The sequence below is a fragment of the Hypanus sabinus genome, chromosome 9 (genome assembly GCF_030144855.1).
Source record: "Hypanus sabinus isolate sHypSab1 chromosome 9, sHypSab1.hap1, whole genome shotgun sequence".
Lineage (NCBI taxonomy): Eukaryota > Metazoa > Chordata > Chondrichthyes > Myliobatiformes > Dasyatidae > Hypanus > Hypanus sabinus.
Genome location: NC_082714.1, coordinates 111,662,319 through 111,681,597, shown reverse-complemented (window position 1 = coordinate 111,681,597; position 19,279 = coordinate 111,662,319). Strand labels below are relative to the sequence as shown.

General features: G+C 41.6%; 1 protein-coding gene across 1 annotated transcript in view; it reads left to right on the top strand.

Annotated features, from left to right (window-relative positions):
* The window catches only part of LOC132400110 (solute carrier family 12 member 5-like), a 338,827-nt gene that overhangs the window by 98,905 nt on the left and 220,643 nt on the right, over positions 1–19,279 (top strand). Inside the window, exon 5 of the mRNA XM_059981187.1 lies at positions 14,129–14,275. Within this exon, the coding sequence (XP_059837170.1) occupies positions 14,129–14,275 (147 nt within the window). The remainder of the gene's footprint in view (positions 1–14,128; positions 14,276–19,279) is intronic.

Sequence of the window (19,279 nt, the reverse complement as noted above, 5' to 3'; positions counted from 1 at the left end):
GAAATCTGCTACTTTTTTCTGCACTGTAAACTAGGTGTTTTACCCAGGTGCTGCTGATGTGTAGATTCAGGCAGCTCCAACACAGGCAAAAACTCCCTGCCTTCAAAGACATCTTCAGAATGTGGTGCCATCTATCATTAACTATACTCACCATCTGGGACATGCCTTTTCTCTTTACTGCCATCAGGGAGAAGGTACAGGAGTCTGATGACTCCACGCTTTATGAACAGATTCTTCCCTTTTGCCAGCAGATTTCTGAAAAATCCATGACCCATGAATACTGCCTTGTTACTCCTCTTTTGTGCTATTTATTTATTTTTTCATTGTGATTTATAATACTTATCTACGCCTATACTGTACTGCTGTCACAAGACAACTAGTTTCATGACATACGTCAATGTTAAGAAACCTGATTCTGAAAGGAGAGAAATGTATAATTTTTCAAACATTTTTATATTGAGTCCTGAAAAATGACAAACATTCCATCCTGGTTCAAGACAGTGGGCCTGTTAAATACTGACCAGTCAGTTTAAGGGGAAAATTAAGAGAGAGTTAATCAGGGCAATACCATGATCAGAATCAGAATCAGATTTATTATCATTGACATATGTTGTGAAACGTGTTGTTCTGCTGCAGCAGTACAGTGCAAGACATAAAAAGTTACTATAAGTTACAATAAGATATTTTTTAAATTGAATAAATAGTGCAAAAAGAGAACAAAAAACAAGGTAAAGTTGATGGGTTCATTGCCCATTCAGAAATCTGATAATGGAGGGGAAGAAGCTGTTCCAAAAACATTGATTGTGGGCCTTCAGACTTGATGGTACTCCCTCCTTGATGGTAGTATTGAGAAGAAGGCATGTCCTGGGTGGTGGGGGTCTTTAATGACGGACGCCACCATCCTGAGGCATTGTGGTATTTATGGATTTTCAAAAGTGTTTTTGAAGAAGTGCCTTATAACAGGCTTCTTGCCAGGGTGAGGATCATGGAATAACTGGGGTTGTATCAGCATGCTCAAACATCAACACAAGTAACACAATGCAGAGAGTAGCGGAAGATGTCCCAGGTGATTACTGAGACAGAGGAGTGGCAAACGCAGCAGCCCTGAGAGCTGATTGCACCTGTTAACTATGTTCTTCCCAGTTATTGACTGAGAATGCTGTTTCCAGCAACCCAGATTTCCAATCCACTGCAGCCAGATATTGTTACATGCAATCCCCCCAAACCAGATCCTCAGCATCTTCAGATAGCCAGACTTGATAGTGAAAGGGATATTGGATAGGATTTCCCGAAGCGTGGTACGTGACAACCACTCATACCAAAGTTCAAAGTAACAAAGTATCAGATCTCTTAACTTTAGTTTCCAGCAGTGTACAAGCGAAGCTCATTTATAGATGTGGCATTAAATTAGGTTAAGTCCCAGTGAGTGGTATAAATAAGATCCGTTGTCATATTTCAAATAATAACAGGAACAACATTGATTAAATAAGGCCATTAAAATTCATTGACTATTAATTTATCTCCTGACATATCTTGCAAGCTTGCTACATTAAATTTGCTGCTGTATTTGCCTGCCATGTCTTTCACTGGATGTTAGGTGTTCTGGAAAGTGTTGAGGCTAGAAAAGGTGGTAAATAGATGTGAGTACTTCCTTTCCAATTGAGAAAAGTGAGTCCAAATCCTTGACATTTCTGAATCACGAGGAATTTCAAATTCAAGTTCAGTCTATTGCCATTAAACTGTACATGTGTATAATGCCAAATGGAGCGATATTCCTCTACACCAGGGATTCACAAACATCTTTTGCCATGGAGCCTATTAACCGAGGGGTCCATGGACCTCAGGTTGGGAAGCCCTGCTCTAGACCAAGGTGCTCAACACAATACATACAACTCACACATGTAACACATGAAGTAATAGTACCACAAATAAATTAACAAATACAATACAAGTTAAAGAAATAACAGTATAACAGTACTGGCACTTCATACCTGATGAGACGTGGGTGGTGACAGGGAGTTCAGTAGTCTTACAGCCTGGGGGAAGAAGTTGTTTCACACCATAACGGTTCTTGTCCTCATGCCTGATGGTAGGGGTCAAAGAGATTGTTGGATGGATGGGAGGGTTATTAACAATATTAAGGGCCCTGAGCACACAGCGCTCCTGATAAGTGATCTCAATTGGGTGGAAGAGAGACCCTAATGATCGTCTCAGCAGCCCTTACTATCCTTTTTGGGGACTTGCAATTCCCATACCAGATGGTGATGCTGCTGGTCAGGACACTCTCACTGGTGCTCCTGTAAAAAATTGGTTAAAATAGAGGTGGGGAGGGATTTCACTCGCCACAATCTCTCAAGATGCTTGTGTGCTTTCTTGATCAAAGAGGTGATATTGAGGGACCAGAAAGATCATCCATTATGTGCACTCCCAGAAACTTAACAGTTTCCAACATTTAAATAATTGTCATTCCAGGTATGTTACTGAAGGCATTTACCAGGGTAATATGTATGGTCATGTACTCTGGAAATAAGAAGAAATTTGCAGTGTTCAAAAAGCATTCAGACAGGCACGCAAACAGTCAAGGAGAGGTGGAATATAGAGCCAATTTAAATTAGAGTATCAAGGGGATGGGAACCACAGCAACAAGGCAATAGGTGACAGAGTTGAGGGCAAGAAAAATGGTATGATAGGTAAGACTGAAAGAAAGGACAAGAAGGGACAGCTAATAGACATGGTGGGACTGACGGGCTGAAATGTTTTTATTTCAATGAAATGAGTATTATGGGTAAAGAGGATGAACTTAAAGCTTGGATCAGTACATGAAGTTCTGATGTTGTTCCTGTTACAGAGAGCTAATCGCATGAGACAGGACTGGCAGCTCAGCTTTCCTGAGTTTCATTATTTTGGATGTGACGGAGGAGAGAGGTGTAACAGACATGAAGGACCCTGAAGGACTGATGAGGCCGAACGTCATAACAGTTCTCAGAGAGGGCACATTGTAGGACTCATCCACAGAGGCAATTAGGGTGGAGCTCCAAGATAAGAAAGGAGCAATTACACTGTCTTTTACTATAGATGCCCAATGAGAGGCAGAGGAACAAGTATGTAGACAGATTCTGGAAAGATGCAGGATCAACAGCATTGTTAGCATGAGGGACTTTAACTTCCCCAAAATTAATTGGGCTTCTTTATTACAAGAGGCTTAGGTGGGGGGGGGGGGATTTCTTCAATGAGTCCAAGAAACGTTCTTGCAAAAGGATGTGGAGAGTCCAACTAGGGGAAAAAATGTATTGGACTTGTTTTCAGAAATGAGCCAGGACAGATGATAGACCTGATAGTGGGTAAAACTTTTCGGATAGTGACCACAACTCATTCTGTTTTGAAATAGTTATGAGTGAGGATAAAATCAGATCTTGTGGAAAGGTACTATTTTTGTCAGGAAGAAAAATAAAACATAAGATTCAGAAACCTAAAATAAGACAAGCCCTTGTGGAATATAAAGGTAGCAGGAAATGCTGAAGCTGGTGATTAGGAAGGCAAAATGGGGCCATGAAATGTCCTTGGTGAGCAGAATCAAGGAGAATCTGAAGCCATTTTACACTTATATTAAGAAAAAGTGTAGCAAATGTTGTGCTTTTGTTCAAGAAAGGAAGAAGTAATAATCCAAGTAATTCTAGCCCAGTGAGCCTCCCGTATAGATAAGGAATCTGTTGGAGAGGATAAAGAGGGATAGGATTTATGAACATTTGGAAAGGCATGGGCTACTTCGAGACAGTCACTATGGCTTTGTGGAAAGCAAGTCATGTCTTACAAACCTGATCAAGATTTTTGAGGAGGTGATAAAGGAGCTTGATAAGGGTAAGGAAGTGGACATTGTCTATATGGACTTTAGGAAGACATTTACTGAGGTCCCTCACAGTATTTTGATTCAGAAGATAAAGGTGCATGGGATCTGGGGTGAATTGCAAGCTTAGATTCAGAACTAACTTGCCCATAGCAGACAAAGAGTTGGGGTGGAAGGCTGTTAATCTGGCTGGAGGTCTGAGACAGTGATGTTCTGTTGTTGTGATATGGATCAATGACTTGGCTGAAAATGCAGATGGATGGATTGGCAAGTTTGCAGATGACACCAAAATTGGTAAAGTTGGGGACAATGTAAAAGACTATAAGAATACAGCAGGATATCCTGTAGAATAGTTACAAATATGGACAGAGATGTGTCAAATGGCGTTTAATCTGGGTAAGTGTGAATTGTTGCATTTTGAGTGGTCAGATGAATGGAAAAGGTATACCATTATGGTCAGCCCCTTACTAGCATTGAGGGCCAGAGGGATCTTATTGTCCAGGTTCATAGTTCACTGAAAGTGACTAAGCAAGTGTATAAAGTGGCAAAGAAGGTATATAAAACTTCAGACAGGCTATGCCTCAAGTATAGCATGCAGTTCTGGTTGTTCCATTATAGGAAGGATGTGGATATTGTGGGGAAGTTGCAAATGAGATTTGCCAGGATGTTGTCTGGATTAAAGGCTATAATGTATAAGGAAATGGTGGACAAACTTGAGCTGTTCTCCCTAGAGCATCAGAGGCTATGGAGAAATTAGCAGCAGTTGGTAAAATTCCATCTTCCCCAGTACAAACAGGTGCAATTCTACAATCCTAGTATAGAGAACATCCTAAGCCAGCCATTACTGTCTGGTTTAGTCCAGCATTCTCTCACAATATGAGAAAACTGCAGCGAACTGCCAGGTCAGCAGAAAAAGTAATTGACTGCAGTTTACCATTCCTGCAGGACTTGTATGTGTCCAGGACAAAGAAGCATGTAGGAAAAATCATTGTGTACACTACCTACCCCACCAGCTACCTTTTCCAAAACCTCCCTTCTGGAAAGCACCATAGGGCTAGTAAATTAAAAACTTCATGCGGTCGTAAAAGTTTCTTCTCCCAGGGAGTTAATCTGATCAACAATTCTAGTTAGCTTGCTCAACCACTGTATCTTTTCAGTTGTTTAAATTTCCTTCAGTTATATGCAATAAAATCTTAAATTTTTCTTCATAAGCACATGTGTAATTTTAATATTGAATGAAGGGAACAAAAGGAGGTGCTGGAAGAACTTAGCAGCATCTGTGGAGAGCGAAACTAATCGCTGCTTCAGGTCCGAGAATCTTCCTCTTCCTGGTTTTCAAAGCACATCTGGTGGGTGAGGAGCAAATGAGCTGTAAGGAGATAAGTTAAGCCAGATCAGATAGAGATAGGGAAGTTGTTTCCGCTGACAGATGAGACTAGAACTGGGGTACATACCCTGAAAATTCAGGGAAGTGGATATAGGACGGAGATGAGGAGGAGTTGCTTTTCCCAGAGAGTAGTGAATCTGTGGAATTATCTGCCCAGTGAAGCTGTCGAAGCTACCTCATTAAATATATTTAAAACACAGTTAGATTTTTTTCAAAGCAGGGTAATTAAGGGTTTTGGGGAAAAGGCATGTAGGTGGAGCTCAGTCCACAGCCAGATAAGTCATGATCTTATTAAATGGTGGAGTAGGCTTGACAGATCAACATAGCCAACTCCTGCTCCTATTTCATATGTTTTTATGACAAAGAGCATGAGTTAAAAGCCAAGTGGAAGGATTAGCATATAAAGTTTAACTGTACATCGTGCCCAACTTTGAGATCAAAGAATGACAAGACCAACTGTTAAAATTTCACTAGTATGGATAGACAATAAATTACTCGGCATAAGATCACCTTCTTTTATTTCACGCAAAGTTGATGATCAGATCCCTCAACAAACAGGAGAAGATTAACATTTTTCTTCCTTTTGTTGTTAGAGTTTTATTTTTGAAGTTTTAATTCAGTGTGAATTCAGGCAATGGTGTTCTGCTTGAGGGTGTTAAGATTTATTCAGTAATTTTCACTGTCAAAACAAGTTCCCTGAAGCAATCTGCTTTAATAGAGTTACTGAGTCACCGAGTCATACAGCACAGAAACAAGCAAAGCTTCCCATCTCAGCTAGTTTGGCTCATATTCCCTGAAAACTTTCCTAAGCATTTACCTATCCAAATGCCCTTTAAATGTTATTACAGACTGTATATTTACTGATAAGCAATGCTTCTGAGCAGTGAGAGAGTTCTGTGCTCCTCCTGGCTAGTCTGCCGTCTGTTGTGTTCAGCATTACCAGCTACAGTTTGTTAAGTGGGTTGCAGATTTTCTTTTGGACCATAACACCATAAGATACAAGGGCAGAATTAGGCCTTTTGGTCCATTGAGTCTGCTCCACCATTCAAACATGACTGATCCTTATTTTTTTATTCTCCTCAACCCCATTTCCTGGCCTTCTTCCCGTAACCTTTGATGCCATGTCCAATCAAGAACCTATCAATCTCTGCCTTAAGTATACCCTATGACCTGGCTTCCACAGCTGCATGTGGCAACAAATTCCACAAGTTCACCACCCTCGGCTAAAGAAATTTCTCTGCATCTCTGTTTTGAATGGACGCCCTCTATCCTGAGGCTGTGCCCTCTTGTCCTAGACTCCCCCACCATGAGAAACATCCTTTCCACATCTACTCTGTCAAGGCCTTTCAACATTCGAAAGGTTTCAATGAGATCCCCACCCCATCATTCTAAATTACAGTGAATACAGACCCAGAGCCATCAAATGTTCCTTGTGAAGCTCCTCTGAACCCTCTCCAATAGCAGCATATCTCTTCTAAGGAGCAAAAACTACACAATACTCAAGGTGAGGCCTCACCAGTACCTTATAAAGCCTCAGCATCACATCCCTGCTCTCGAATTCTAAACCTCTTGAAATGAATGCTAGCATTGCATTTGCCTTCCTCACCACTGACTCACCAACACTGACTCAAGTCCCTTTGCATGTCAGATTTTTGGATCTTCTCCTCGAAAATAGTCTGCACATTTATTCCTACTACCAAAGTGCATGATCATGCATTTTCCGACATTATACTTCACTTGTCACTTTTCTACCCATTCTCCTAATCTGTCTAAGTCTTTCTACATCCTACTTGTCCTCCACAAATCTTCGTATCATCTGCAAACTTGGCAACAAAGCCATCTATTTCATCATCTAAATAATTTTTATACAGCATAAAAAGAAATGGTCCTAATGCCAATCCCTGTAGAACAACACTAGTCACTGGCAGCCAACCACACAACAATCCTTTTATTCCCACTTGCTGCCTTCTTCCAATCAGCCAATGCTCTAACCATTGTGATAACTTTCCTGTAAGACCATTGGCTCTTAACTTGGTAAGCAGCTTCATGTGTAGCACCTTGCCAAAGACCTTCTGAAAGTCCAAATATACAACATCCACTACATTCCCTTTGTCTGTCCTACTTGTAATCTCCTCAAAGAATACCAACAGGTTCATCAGGCAGGATTTTTCCTTAAGGAAACCATGCTGACTTTGTCCTATCTTGTCCTGAGTCACCAAGTACCCCATCACCTCGTCCTAACATCTTCCCAACCACTGAGGTCAGGCTAACTGGTCTATAACTTCCTTTCTGCCGGCTCCCTCCTTTCTTAAAGAGTGGAGTGACATTTGCAAGTTTTGAGTCCTCTGGCACCATGCCAGAGTCCAATAATTTTTGAAAGATCATAGCTAATGCCACCACAATCTCTACTGCTACCTCTTTCAGAACCCTAGGGTGCAGTTCTTCTGGTCCGGGTGACTTGTGTGCTTTCAGGTCTTTCAGCTTTTTGAGCACTTTCTCTCTTGTAACAGTAACTGCACTCACTTCTCTTCCCTCACACCTTTCAACACTTGGCATACTACTAGTGTCTTTTAGCTTGCAATAAGATGGAAATGGAGAAACAGTTGGAGATGGGTGGAAAAGTGGCAGCATGCTGTACCTTTTATCCTGTCATTCACATTCCAAATAATACTGCAAAGGGATTGTGAAATTCCTGACTGATGCCAACATGCACTGTGAAAAACAGTTAACTCTATAATTCAAGATTTGAGGTAGCAATTAGTCATTACCATAAGACCATAAGATATAGGAACAGAAATAGGCCATTTGGCCCGTCGAGTCTGCTCTGTCATGGCCAATCCATTTTCCCCAATTTCCAGCCTCCCCCCCCTCCACCCCCATATCCTTCCATGTCCTAACCAATCAACAATCTATCAACCTCTGCCTCTGCCTTAAATATATTTAAAGACTTGGCTTCCACAACCACCTGTAGCAATGAATTCCACAGATATACCACTCCCAGGCTAAAAAAAATTCCCCTTCACAGTGCAGACTAATGCAAGCTCCTTATTCAGTTCATCCACCATAACCTATTTCTGGAAGCCAAACTGCCTGTGTATTTCCATTGCTTGCAAAAGCAGAAGGCTAATTGGATTTGCAGAGACTGTTTAGAATCAGAATCAGTTTTAATATCAGTCACATGTAGTAAAATGTGTTGTTTTGTGGCAACAGTATAGAGCAATACATTAAAAAAACTATAAATTATAATAAAATTATATAGCTAGATAGATAGATATTGCATATACAGTATACTTAAACTAAATAAGTATTGTAAAAAGAGAGCAAAGATAGTGAGGTAGTGTTCATGGGTTGGTTCATTGTCCATTCATAAATCTGATGGCAGAGAGGAAGTTTTTCCTAAAAATGTTGAGTGTGTGATCTCAGGCTCCTGTACATCTCCCACCCCACCCCTGATGGTAGCAATGAGAAGAGGGGTCCACCAGTTTACATTTTGACTTGCTTCAATTTGATTGGCTGACTCCTAGCATAAGCGATAAGGCCCTTCAATTTCTTTTGATAGTGAGATTTATAAGCTCATCATAGTTGCTCAAGATTGCTCTGAAGATCTGCACCAGTCAATGACCAACCTGCTGCAGATCTAGAAAATGTCACAATTTGCACAGTGCTTATTCTGCTCTAAAGAAAGTATGGATTGAAATGAGCTACAGGACCCTCTGTCCTATTCAAATTTAGGAGTGCAGCCAGTTCAGGCTGCCACCATAATCTTAATGCCATCTTGAATGTCCTCACTGAGTGATGTGTGTCAACATCACAAAAAATGGCACATCAGCAACTATACTTCATTAGGAGTTTGAGGAGATTTGATAAGCCTTGAAAACTTCCACAGATGCTTGTAGAGAGCATTTTGACGAGTTACATCACCATCTGATATGAAAGCTCCAATGCACAGGATTGTAAGAGGTTGTAGAATTAGTCATTTCCATCTTGGGCACAACCCTCCCTGCCATCGAGGACACCTTCGTGAAGCGGTGCCTCATGAATGCAGCATCCACCACTAAGGACACTCACCATCCAGTACATGCCATTTCTCCTTGTAACTTCAGGGAGAAGATAGTTGAGCCTGAAGACCCACACTCAATGTTTTAAGAAGAGCTTCTTCCCTTCCATCCTCAGATTCCTGAATGGTTCTTGAAAACTATATCTTAATATTGTCTTTTGCACTATTTATATATATTATATAAACCTCCACCTCACTGACAATCAACACTGGTGCACTTCAGGGATGTGTGCTTAACCCATCGCTCTACTCTCTCTATACCCATGATCATAGCTCAAATGCCATCTATAATTTTGTTGATGACACAACTTTGTTGGCAGCATTTCAGATGGTGACGAGAGGGTGTACAGGAGCAAGATATATCAGCTATTTTAGTAGTGTTGCAGCAATAACCTTGCACTCAATGTCAGTACAACCAAAGAACTAATTGTGGACTTCAGAAAGGGTCAGACAAGGGAATACAAACCAGTTCTCAGAGAGGGATCAGAAGTAGAAAGGGTGAGCAATTTTAAGTTCCTGGATATCAATACCTCTGAGAATCAAATCTGGACCAACATTTCGATGCAGCTACTAAGAAGGCACAACATTAGCTATATTTTATTCAGAATTTGAGGAGATTTGTTGTCACCAACAACAGTTGCAAATTTCTAGGGACGTACCATGTAAAGCATTCTAACTGGCCATCTGGTACGGGAGAGCTGGTGCACAAAATTGAAGTAAGCTGCAGAGAGTTGTAAACTTAGTCAGCTCCATCACATGCACTAGTCTCTGTAATATCAAGGGCATCTTCAAGGAGCGATGCCTCAAAAAGTCAGCATCTATCATTAAGGACACAAGTTACCCAGGACAAGCTTTGTTCTCATAGCTACCACCTCCCAGGAGATACAGAAGCCTGAAGGGACACACTCAATGGTTCAGGAACAGCTTCTTGCCCTCTGCCATCAGATTTCTGAATGGACATTGAACCCATGAACACTACCTCACTACTTTTTTATTTCTATTTTTGCACTGCTTATTTAATTTAGATATTTTACTTACTGTAATTCATCTTTTCCTATTATTATGTATTGCATTGTACTGCTTCCACACTCATTCTGAAAAGAATATCCCCTTAGTTGAAGATCTTCGAACACCAGACCAAGCCAGGTTCAGGCCAGGCCGCTCTTGTTGTGGTCAAGTCCTGAACTTAACCCAGTATATTGAGGCTTTGAAATGTGACAAATTACAGGGGCAGTATTCGTTGACTTAACAGCAGCATACAATACTGTGAAATTATCTAAGATGTTAAAGAACAAAGCCACAGTCAAAGTAATAAGCCTCCTAGAAAATCGCAGATTTTACGTAGAAATGAATGGAATTGAGTGTAGGTGATGTCCACAGAAGAACGGACTACCACAGGGATCAGTCCAGGCACCTCTACTATTTAATGTTTTCACAAACATGCAACTAACCTTTCCTAACACACACAGGTTTATCTATGCAGGTGACCAATGCATAGCAACACAAGCTAACTCCTTCCAAGAAGTTGAAGTACAACTTACAGCAGCCCTCGGAGCGATGATTATGAGAGATGGTCTCTGAACCCAAACCCATCAAAAACTCAAGTGTGTGCATTCCACCTGAGGAATTGAGAAGCAGCTCGGAAACTCAAGATCTTCTGGTGTGGGAAGGAGCTCGAATACCATCCGTCTCCAATTTACCTGGGCATAAGAAGGCGCTCTCATTTGCCACCCACATCCAAAAACTCTGAGGGAAAGTTGGCTCTCACAATTCTCTCTTGAAAAAATTAGCAGGCACGAAATGGGGAGCTAATGCTCACACACTTAGGTCAACTGCCCTAGCAGTCTGCTATGCACCTGCAGAATGTTGTGCACCTGTGTGGGGCAGATCAAACCATGTGAAGAAAATCAACCCGTTGCTTATTGAAGCCTGCGGAATAATCACGGGCACTCTGCTCCCCATACCCACTAACAGAGAAACATAGAAAACCTACAGCACAATACAGGCCCTTTGGCCCACAAAGTTGTGCCAAACATGTCCCTACCTTAGAAGTTCCTCAGCTTACCCATAGCCCTCTATTTTTCTAAGCTCTATGAACCTATTCAAAAGTCTCTTAAAAGACCCTATTATATCCGCCTCCACCACCGTTGCAGGCAGTCCATTCCACACACTTACCACGCTCTGAGTAAAAGACTTACCCCTGACATCTCCTTCATACTATTCCCCAGCACCTTAGACCTGTGTCCTCTTGTGGCAACCATTTCAGCCTTGGGAAAAAGCCTCTGACTATCCACACGATCAATGCCTCTCATCATCTTATACACCTCTATCAGGTCACCTCTCATCTTCCGGTGTTCCAAGGAGAAAAGGCCAAGTTCACTCAACCTATTCTCATAGGGCATGCTCCCCAATCCAGGCAACATCCTTGTAAATCTCCTCTGCAACCTTTCTATGGCTTCCACATCCTTCCTGTAGTGAGGCGACCAGAACTGAGCACAGTACTCCAAGTGAGGTCTGACCAGGGTCCGATATAGCTCCAACATTACCTCTCGGCTCCTAAATTCAATTCCATGATTAATTAAGGCCAATACATCATATATACACCTTCTTAACCACAGAGTCAACCTGCGCAGCTGCTTTGAGCGTCCTATGAAATTGGACCCAAGATCCCTCTGATCTTCCAAACTGCCAATAGACTTACCATTAATACTATATTCTGCCATCATATTTGACCTACCAAAACTTGAACCATTTCACACTTATCTGGGTTGAACTCCATCTGCCACTTCTCAGCCCAGTTTTGCATCCTACCAATGCCCCGCTGTAACCTCTGACAGCCCTCCACACTATCCACAACACCTCCAACCTTTGTGTCATCAGCAAACTTACTAACCCATCCCTCCACTTCCTCATCCAGGTCAATTATAAAAATCATAAAGAGTAAGGGTCCCATAACAGATCCCTGAAGCACACCACTGGTCACTGACCTCCATGCAGAATATGATGCATCTACAACCACTCTTTGCCTTCTGTTCTGCCAGTTCTGAATCCACAAAGCAATATTCCCTTGGATCCCATGTCTTCTTACTTTCTCAATAAGTCTTGCATGGGGTACCTTATCAAATGCCTTGCTGAAATCCATATACACTACATCTACTGCTCTACCTTCATCAATGTGTTTAGTCACATCCTCGAAAAATTCAATCATGCTCATAAGGCACAACCTGCCTTTGACAAAGCCATGCTGACTATTCCTAATCATATTACACCTCTCCAAACATTCATAAATGCTGCCTCAGGATCTTCTCCATCAACTTACTAACCACTGAAGTAAGACTCACTAGTCTATAATTTCCTGGGCTATCTCTACTCACTTCATTGAATAAAGGAACAACATCCACAACCCTTTAATCCTCCGGAACCTCTCCCATCCCCATTGATGATTCAAAGATCATTGCCAGAGGCTCAGCAATCTCCTCCTTCGCCTCCCACAGTAGCCTGGGGTACATCTCATCTGGTCCCTGCGAGTTGTCCAACTTGCTGCTTTCCAAAAGCTCCAGCACACTACAATCACCAAGATCCTTTTCCATAGTGAATACTGAATCAAAGTATTCATTAAGCACCTCTACTATGTCCTCTGGTTCCATACACATATTACCACTGTCACATTTGATAGGTTCTATTCTTTCACGTCTTATCCTCTTGCTCTTCACATACTTGTAGAATGCCTTAATCCTGCCCGCCAAGGCCTTCTCATTTACAGACTTGCAGCCATTGCTCCCCCAGAGATCTGAAGACACACGACAGCAAAAATTGAAAAAGGTAAACAGAACTCGGATCCACGGCACCCACTACATCATCATGTGTTAGTGTCCAACTGCCTAAAATCAAGGAAAAGCTTTGCTACAGTGGAGAAACTACCACACGGAACATCCTCCCAAACATACAGGATTGACCTCTGGCAGCAAACAGAAGCCAGACCCCAGTAAACAATACAGTGCAACACCCTACGGAAACGTTGCCAGAAGGGGCACTGCTTGACAGATGGAAGTGGTGGAGCACTCTCAAGAACAAGAGTGGGAGTTTGTAGGATGGGAGACAATATGGTGAAGTGGGGTTTAAAAACCAGTGAGTCCTGTGAGCGTGGCGAAAGGGTGCAGAACACTGAACACGTTCTGTGCAACTGCCCACTCTCACCTGATTTAGCTGCTCAACATCAACCAAACAACACTAGAGTGGCGGCTGTCTGGTGTGACAAGCTATGATGACGATGACTGCTTCCACAAAGACAGCAAATTTCACAGCATATGCCAATGATATTAAACCTGATTCTGATATTTTTGTAACTTGGTGCAACTTTTTATGTCTTGCACTGTATGCTGGAGGAACTGCCACAAAACAACATACAGTACTCTGCAAAGCTCTTGGGCACCCTAGCTATATAGATAAAAGGTATGTGCCTAAGTCTGTTGCATCGTACTGTATTTCACAAAATATGTTGGTTATAATAAACCTGATTTTGATTCTGATATCCATTCAGGCTGGATGCATTTTGCTGTAATACGTGTAGTACAATCAGTGCAATGGGTTTCAGATCTTAAATGAAAGTTTGACCTACCGAAGAGTCTCAATTGAACACAGTTATAGATGTTTGCAGCCAAGAGCAAACTGAGGTGAATGAGCATGGGCAGGAAATTATTTAAGTGTAATTCCCCTCCTGGCAAACAATCTAGTAATTAAGCAGGGCATTAATTGCAGGCTTCCTTTTTTTGCAAATTAGGATATTTGTGGTTCTGAGACAGCTTGGATTTTTTTAACTTCTGTCTTTTCTCTCCTTCAGGCTACTCGGATGGGTACAATCATGGGCGTCTACTTTCCCTGTCTGCAGAATATTTTCGGAGTCATATTGTTCTTGCGTCTCACATGGGTCGTAGGTGTTGGAGGAATCATGGAGTCCTTTTTCATTGTAATCTTGTGCTGCTCCTGTGTAAGTAAAAATTCTCTTTCTACTTGCTCAGCCGCACAATCTGTTGAACATATTAAATGAGACTGCACAAAGAAATGGCATTTTAATTGTTTTCTTCAGAATGAAATGCTAACTTTAAGCTATTCTCCCACACATTGAGAGAAGGAAAACAGAGAAGTGAAAGAAAGCTTTAAAGTCTTTCACAAGCTGACCTTGACACAATGTAGTAAACCTATCAAGGTGAAGCGTGGCCAATTATTCAAAACATATCTAATCCATCTGCTTTATTCAGCCAAAGAGCAACTGGCAGTCCATGTATGGAAAACTTTATAAGGAGATAAAGGTTAAAGATTGGCTTTATTTGTCACATGTACATCGAAACATGCAATGAAATGTGTTGTTTATATCAACACCATGCTTCCAGTGCCAACATATTATGCTTACAAATCACTAACCCTAAGTGAGCAACACACACAAAATGCTGAAGGAACTGAGCAGGCTATGGAAAAGAGCAAACAGTTGATGTTTCAGGCCAAGATTCTTCATCAGGACCCTTGTTTACTCTTTCCATAGATGTTGCCTGGCCTGCTGAGTTCCTACAGCATTTTGTGTGTGATGCTTGGATTTCCAGCATCTGCAGAGTTTCTCTTGGGACTAACCCTAACCAAATGTGGAATTTTGGAATGTGGGAGGAAACCTGACCACCCAGAGAAAACACACACAGACATGAGAAGAACATCCAACTTCCTATTGGACCGGAGAGGGAATTGGACCTTATCTTACAATAGTGTTGCACAAATCGCTACGCTGCTGCGCCACCTTACAATATAATGCAGCAGCAGTCAGTGCATGAAAGCTGAAGATCTCAGATGTGACATGCGGTCAGTGCAGCCACAACCCTTCCAAAAGCTGAACACTCTGCCAATAGTAATGGCTTAAATCAAAATCAAAAGAGTTAAAGTAAATTTATTTTCAAAGTAAGCATACAGTATGCCCTGGCAATACATTTTCTTGCAGGCATTCAAGATAGAATTTATGAAAAGCAATAATAAACTATGACTGACACCCAAAGTGTAAAATAAGACAAATCCAATTAATAAAATAGTAAATAAATAATATTGCAACCATGAATTGGAGAGTCCTTGAAAATGAGTCAGTAGGCAGTGGAGTCACTTCAGAAGTTACCTATGCTGGTTCAGGAGCCCGATTGCTGTAGAGAGTCACTATTCTTACAGCCAGTAGTGTGGGACTTAAGGCTCACGTTCCCCCATCCTGAAGGCAGCAGTGAGAAGAGCGTATGGCCTAAATGGTGCAGGTCCTTGCAGATGGATATTGCTTTCATGTGGCAGTTCTCCTTATGAATGTGCTCAGTGGTGGTAAGGGCTCATGTGAACAATATAAACAAAAACTATTTGAATACACACACCTAGGCTGATGGCTTGGCACTTTGGAGATCAGGAAAATTAGGTTCCAAGGCATGGTAATGGGACACCTTCAATCAAAGAATGATATAGAAGTGGGCATGAAAATATGATCTAGGTCTCTCTTTTATCCTTTCGGCAAGCTGATGAAACTAGCTCTGACACTGTAGGAGATTTTAATGCATTGAATCAGTGAATTCTGTCCCATTTATTCGAATAGTTGCAGCATCACAGAAAAGGTAAAGGTGGGACAGAGGAAGGAAGGGATGGGGAGAAAATGGGGGTTGTGGAGTGTGTTAAGTGGAATTCCCTTAGGTTTTGCTTATGGTACAGGACTTGTCAAGAGTTTGAGAGGCAGTAGGCAGTTAGATATAATTCTGCTAAGTACAACAATGTTAGGTTGTGCAACACACACACAAAATGCTGGAGCAACTCAGCATCTATGGAGAGAAATGGACAGTCAACATTCATTCCTCCAGTAAATTGGGTGTGTTGCTCAAGATTTCCAGGATCTGCAAAATCTCTAATGTGGAGTTTAGTCTGTGGGAGCAACTCCAATTATAGCACTGTGTTAAGTTTAAATCCCAAAATGTTCATTTTTTCACCGAGGAGGGAGTTAAAACTCCTACTGGAGTCTGCTTTCATCTGAAGTAAGTGTGTGTGTGTGTGTGTGTGTGTGTGTGTGTGTGTGTGTGTGTGTGTGTGTGTGTGTGTGTGTGTGTGTGTGTGTGTGTGTGTGTGTGTGTGTGTGAGCCATCATCCTCTGGTAAACTGAAGTGATGGGCATCATAGGAGATAATTTTGGTCATCCATTGCACAAAATAGGATGCTGTGTTTGTTGGAGGCCAGGTCCCCTCAGCCCAGAACTTTGGACCAATCATGAGGCAGGACCACTTTCCATACTAGGTTAGAAGATGGAACTGTATGGTTATGATGTTCTGCTGCTATAGCCCATTCACTTAAAGGTTCAACATGTTGTAGATTCAGAGATGCTCTTCTCCACTGTTATAACCCATAGTTATTCAAGATACTGTCTCTTTCCTGTCAACTTGAACGGGTCCACCCTCTTCTGCCCTCTTTCATTAACAATTTGTTTTAGCCCATAAAACTGCCGCTCACTGGATGTTTTGATTCTTGCACCATTCTCTGGAACTCTAGAGACTGTTATGCACGTATATTCCAGGAGATCAGCAGTTTCTAAGATATTCAAATTGCCCCAGTTGGCACCACGGTCAAAGTAATTTAGAACACATTTTTCCCATTCTGATGTTTGATCTATATGCTTTCATGCATTGAATTGCTGCCACAGGACTGGCTGATTAGATATTTGCATTAACAAACAGGTGTAAAGGTGTATCAGATAGAGTGGCCACTAAATGTATATTGCTGCTTCTTTCTGATGACCAATCTACGTCCTCATATTCAGTTCTAGAGTTCCCCACCGAACAGCACTGTGGAAGAATCTTCACCTTTACATTCAGGTTGACTAGCATTTCAAGGGCAATTACAGATGGCCAATAAATGTTAATGTTGTCCCTGACATCTTCTTGCATATGATGCAAAGATTGCCTATTCCTTTTCCCATATCAGATGATAGTTATAAAAGGTCTTGGTACATCCTAAACTTATGTGAGGTGCTTTATAAATAGGAGGATATTTTAATTTTGAAGATATTATTTATTTTTGAATATTATCTTAAAAATTTAAAAGGAGATTGTGATCCCCCTGCATTGCATATAAATCCCTAATATTTCCTAAAGACCAAGTACTATATTTGTTACTAGGTTATCTGTTAAATCAAACTAGTTTAACATTCTTATTTAAATTAAAGACAAAGCAGTTTAAGAGATTGCAATAGCACAAAATGCTGGAGGAACAGCAGTCCAAGCGGCGCCTATGGAGAGGAATAAACAGCTGATGTTTTGTTGAATAATACCTCTATAGAAGACTGCAAGTTTTTGGTAGCTTTCTAAATCTGCTTAATCTTCTAATGAAGTAGAGCAGCTGGCATGCTTTCTTTGTGATTGTATTAATATGTTGTACCCAGGACAGGTCCTTGGAGATGTTGACACCCCAAAACTTGAAGCTGCTCACCCTTTCCACTGCTGTCCCCTCAGTGAGGACTCATGCATGCATAATCAACAATCAGTTCCTTGGTCTTGCTGACATTAAGTGCAAGGATGATTTTGTGACACCAGTCAACCAGCTGATCCATCTTAATTGTGTATGCCTCCTCGTCACCATCTGAGATTTTGCCAAAAGTGGTGGTGTCATCAGTGAATTTATGAAGGGTGTATCTAGCCACACAGTTGTAAGTGTAGGGAGAATCGAGCAGTGGGCTAAGCACGTTATCTTTGAGGTGCCTGTGTTGATTGTTGATGTGGAGCAGAGGTTATCATCAATCTGCACTGATAGTGATGGGCAGCATGGTAGCCTAGCGGTTAGCACAATCCAATTGCAGCTTGGGGCCCTGGAGTTCAGAGTTCAATTCCTCCATTCTTTGTAGGATAGTTTGTTTGTTGTTCCTGTGAGGGTGTGGCCTTGCCCTGTGTATTTCTTCTCACAGTCCAAAGATGTGCCTATTAGTAGTTTAATTGGTCATTGTTCTGTGACTAGGCTAGGATTGAATAGGTGGGTTGCCCAACAGAGCAGCTCATTGGGATAGCAAGGACTATTCTGCATTTCAAGTTGGCTGTGGTCCTTAATGATGGATGCTGCCTACTTGAGACAATAATTGAAATGTTTAAGATAATTAAAGGATTTGATAGGATTGAGGCAGGAAATATGTTCCAGATGTTGGGAGAGTCCAGTACCAGAGGGCATGGATTGAGAATAAGAGGTCAGTTATTTAAAACAGAGTTGAGGAAGAGCTTCTTCTCCCAGAGAGTTGTGGAGGTGTGGAATGCACTGCCTCGGAAGACGGTGGAGGCCAATTCTCTGGATGCTTTCAAGAAGGAGCTGGATAGATATCTGATGGATAGGGGAATCAAGGGATATGGGGACAAGGCAGGGACTGGGTATTGATAGTGAATGATCAGCCATGATCTCAGAATGGCGGTGCAGACTCGAGGGGCCGAATGGTCTACTTCTGCACCTATTGTCTATTGTCTATTGTCTATAGTGGAGAGCATCCTGAGTGGTTGCATCATAGGATGGCATGAAGGCTCCAACACACAGAATCTCAAAAGCCTGCAGAAGGTTGTAGACTCCACCAGCTCCACCATGGGCACATTGCCCTCCACCATCAAGGACATCTTCAGGAGGTAGTGTCTCAAAAAGGCAGCATCCATTAGGGATCCTCACCATCCACTACATGTCCTCTTCTACTTGTTCCCATCAGAAAGGGAGTATAGGAGCCTGAAGACCCATGCTCAATGATTCTCCTTTGTCATCAGGTTTCTAAATCATTCATGAACCCGTGAACACAACCCCACTATTCCTTTATACTGCACTATTTATTTATTTTGGAATTTGTAGAGATTTTATTTCTTTTCACTGTTCTGCTGCCATAAGACAACAAAATTCACATTACACAAGTCAGTGATGATAAAGCTGATTCTGATTCCTTGGTAATGTTTGGTATGAAGAAATGTATTTGCTGATG